At 35.0% G+C, this 4,382-nt stretch overlaps 1 protein-coding gene across 1 annotated transcript; it reads left to right on the top strand.

The window, feature by feature from the left end:
- Positions 1-1,536: 1,536 nt before the first annotated feature.
- LOC142535450 (cytochrome P450 72A397-like) lies at positions 1,537-3,998 on the top strand. Its single transcript, XM_075641797.1, is given in 6 exon segments — positions 1,537-1,872; positions 1,952-2,172; positions 2,521-2,765; positions 2,863-3,247; positions 3,415-3,474; positions 3,476-3,998. Coding segments are annotated over 6 exon segments (1,551 nt in total). The 5' UTR covers positions 1,537-1,598; the 3' UTR covers positions 3,842-3,998.
- The last annotated feature ends 384 nt before the right edge of the window (positions 3,999-4,382 follow it).

The following is a 4,382-nucleotide window of genomic DNA, read 5'->3' as shown; positions in this document are numbered from 1 at the left end:
TAAGAATATTACTTTTTATTGTGAATATCGGTAGGGTTGACCCGTCTCACAGATAAAGATTATTGAAACCGTCTCACAAGAGACATATTCATTTAATTTTTATGCACTCCGTTTAATTCGAGATACAATTATGTACTGATAAGCATGGTTCGCTGTCGCGGTCGCGGAGATCGGAACGGATGCTACCGTTCCAGTTACAATGAAATTTCGCGGAACGGGTATTTAAAAAAAATATTATAAATATATAAAAATTAAAAATTTTGAAAAATATTTAGAAATATAAATAAAATAAATATCATTTAAATAGATTATTTGATGTAAATAAGAAATTTAAATATTTTTAAAATTTTATTAACAATTTATTGAACACAATTTATATCGTCATTTTATTTAAAATATTTCCAACCATATCAAAAATTAAATATACTATTAAAAATTATTTGTATTTAATTAATTAAAACTTTAAAATATTTTCGATTGGATATATATAAGTTCGCACAAATTTGAATCAATTTAGAGTGATGGACTAATAATAAGCATCAAATCTTATATAAAGTGATGTTACAAATTATTTAACATCAATTAAAATAGAAATATTTTATAATTAACTTAGTTTTTTTCACACTTTGTAATGAAAATTTCTCAATAGAAATAGTTGACTTGCAGTCTCTTCTTTATTAGTCTTTCATTGATGGATGCAGCGGGAAGAAGACTCAAAATTCACCATCTCACATGAACCGATGTGCTTTGCTTTCCAATGTTCCTAGTGAAATTAATGTTAAGCTTATTAAATTACTCATATCATATGATAATATAATAACAATGAGAAATGAAATATACGTTGATGAAAACAAACATTTATATAGAAAGGTACATGTAAATGTTATATCATCGAGAAAGCAAAGATACGTGCATTAGGACCTACAATTGCATTATTTGTACTAGAAAGCAAAGATACGTGCATTATTAAATCCGTCCCTGATTCGAATTTGCGACGGTTTTATGAAAAACCGTCGTGAAATTTAGCGACGGTTTTTATTTAACCGTCGCTGATTTTAATTTAGCAACAGTTTTATTTAAACCGTCGCTATAGTATTAAACCTATAGCGACGGTTTTATTAAACTCGTCGCCGATGTTAAATCGGCGACGGTTTAATAAAAACCGTCGCTACATACAAAAAACCGTCACTAATAGCGACTGTTCAAAACAAAACCGTCGCGAATTGCGTTCCGGTTCCCACCTTTATATCCCCATTTTCGGTATACGAAACGTCGATACAAGCCATCAACCTACCCACCCCGGAACTTTGGAACGGTATAGGCCTTTCCCGTTCCGACGAACCATGCTGATAAGTGATGATAAAAAAAAAATAATAGGTTAGTATGTAAAATAGCAACGGATAAATAATAATAATAATAATAATAATATAGATTTGGTTTGATTGAATAAAATTAGAATTAAAAAAAATTATATGTTAACGTGTCAATTTGATTTTCATTATTAAACTTGAATCATGTTAAATCAAATTAACCCACCGGTAAATAATAGGACTATAAAACGATGGAGAGCACCCTCCAATCGGTGGACGCAATCAAGCATGCCTTCTCTGTACTTCATCTTTTCTGTTTGCTGTGCCGTAGTGGTGCTATTCTACGCATGGAGGGTAGCGAATATAACTCTGATTAGGCCTAAACGGCTTGAGAAATTGTTGAGACAGCAAGGTCTTAAAGGAAACTCCTATCGCTTCATCTATGGAGACTTGAAAGAATTGGTGAAGATGATTCGAGAGGCCAAATCCAAGCCCATCAATCTCCACGATGACATCAAGCCAAGGATCATAGCCTTCTTCATCGAAACCATCAAGAAATATGGTACCAAATTTTGTGTGATTTTATTTTAATGTTACGATACATAAATGATCATGTCCTGAATGTATATGGTGAACTTTAGGAAAAAGTTCATTCTTTTGGGTCGGTCCAGTCCCCACAGTTATGATCACTGAGCCTGAACTCATAAAGGAGGTGATGACCAAGTATCATATCTACCAGAAGCCGCAAAGCCCGAATCCACTCACCAAACTGCTTGCTCAGGGAGTGGTGAGCTATGAAACAGAAAAATGGGCTAAACACAGAAAAATCATCAACCCGGCTTTCCATCTCGACAAGTTAAAGGTTAAATTTCTTGCCTTGTATATATCTCCGACCAATCGAAAATCGAGTTGAGCCGAACGTATTGTGGTCTGAGTTAGATTTATGACTTGTGGATGTTAATCGGATTCAATGTGAATGGAGCTTGACATACAGTCTTACACATGTTTAGAGTCCTACTCCAATAAATAATAAATTCATTTTATGTGGGTTGAATTTTGTTGACCAAGTTATGACAGCATATAGTACACGTGAACCTTATAATAGTCTGAATTCGGACTAAATGGTTTAATTTCTCAACTACGTATATCATGTAATACCAGGGCTTTACTTTCAAACAAATACAGTCTATTCTGTTTTGGTTTTGTGCAGATGATGATACCTGCTTTCATTTCAAGTTGTGAAGAAGTTATGGAAAAATGGGAGAGCCATGTCTCCTTAGAGCAGCCATGTGAGCTCGATGTGTGGCCTTATCTACAAAATCTATCAAGTGATGCAATATCGAGAACTGCATTTGGCAGCAACTATGAAGAAGGAAGAAGAGTATTCGAACTTCAGAAGGAGATGGCAGAGCTCATTATCAAGGCTTCACAGTCGATATATATTCCAGGATGGAGGTAGCATAATATGTGTGTGTGTGCGCGCGCATTATACAAGAATTTTTTTTTTTTTTGTTCTTTTATAACATTTTTGAGTTATGACGTTTATGTGCAGATTTATGCCAACCAAAAGGAACAGGAGAATGATGGAAATAGATAGAGAAGTTCAATCCTCAATAAAAGGTTTGATCAATAGAAGGGTTAATGCAATGAAAGCCGGGGAAGCATGTAACGACGACTTATTAGGACTATTGTTGGAATCGAATCACCAAGAAATGGTACTCAAAGGTAACAAAAGTTATGGTATGAACATAGACGAAGTGGTGGAAGAGTGCAAGTTGTTTTACTTTGCTGGACAGGAGACCACTTCAGTATTGCTTGTGTGGACATTGTTTTTACTGAGTATACATCCGAACTGGCAGAACAAAGCCCGAGATGAGGTGTTGCAAGTGTTTGGGAGTCGATTGCCGGATTTTGAAAGGTTAAATCACCTGAAAACCGTAAGTTCACTGTTTGCTTTATTCAAGAAAAAGTAGTCCAATCTTTCAAAATCGATTTAGTAAAACTGTTAGTTTTTTATGACACAAGAATATATAACATAGAGTGTGAGAGTTTATTTTCAAAAGAAGTAATAACAAAAATAGGACTATATGAAATCCTTGCACAGGTGACTATGATTTTGCATGAGGTTTTGAGGCTATATCCACCGGTAGTTGTTCTTACTCGCTAAAGTGACTGAGGAAACCAAACTGGGAACACTAACATTGCCAAAAGGGAGTCAAATTTCACTTCCAATGGTTACATTACATCACAGTCTTGAAATTTGGGGGGACGACGCGATGGAGTTCAAGCCCGGTAGATTTAGTGAAGGCGTGTTAAAAGCCCAGAAATGTGAAGGTATATTTTTCCCATTTGGCTGGGGACCTCGAATATGTGTCGGACAGACATTTTCCATGATAGAAGCAAAAGTTGCACTCGCCATGATTCTGCAACGATTCTCCTTCGAGCTTTCGCCGTCCTATACGCATGCGCCTCATACGATTATTACTCTTCAGCCTCAACATGGTGCTCACATGATGTTAAGCAAAATTTAATACACCATCTTTAGCGAAGCTCAGAGGAGTTCGTGTTCACTAATTTAATGTTGTATGTCCAGTCTTTTTTGAATACATAGATGTTTGTCCATTTGAACAAAATCACGGGTCCGCCTCTGAAAGATCATCTACTAATCAGAGAGAGATTCCGTTAATTGTGCATTGAATTTCTACCATTTGAACAAAATCACATATGAAGCATTTACTAAGTACTAACTACGATTAATTTGCATCAAGAGTGATAGCTAGCGATTGAGTCCTCGGCTTCTCGGAAATGAATCATTAAATATTCATACGTAATTTTTCTTACAAAAACTATATTTTACCCCCCAAGAAGTTAAAGCATTGAGTCCTCAGCTTTCTCTGACCCGTTCTCAACAAATTTCCAGGATCCATCCTGATGAAGCATGCAGCACATCCTTTGGAAATTTTATTTTTAATAATCTTCATAAACGAAAAACTAATTTTTTGCGGTTTTTGTTCTTTATGCGGTCAAATTTCAGTCTTAATCAGGTATGTTTATTTGTATTTTTTTTTTAAT

The sequence above is a fragment of the Primulina tabacum genome, unplaced genomic scaffold (assembly GCF_025594145.1).
Source record: "Primulina tabacum isolate GXHZ01 unplaced genomic scaffold, ASM2559414v2 Contig1043, whole genome shotgun sequence".
NCBI classification, from domain to species: domain Eukaryota; kingdom Viridiplantae; phylum Streptophyta; class Magnoliopsida; order Lamiales; family Gesneriaceae; genus Primulina; species Primulina tabacum.
Note: the sequence above shows the minus strand (reverse complement) of the source record. Positions and strands in the feature narration are given on the sequence as shown.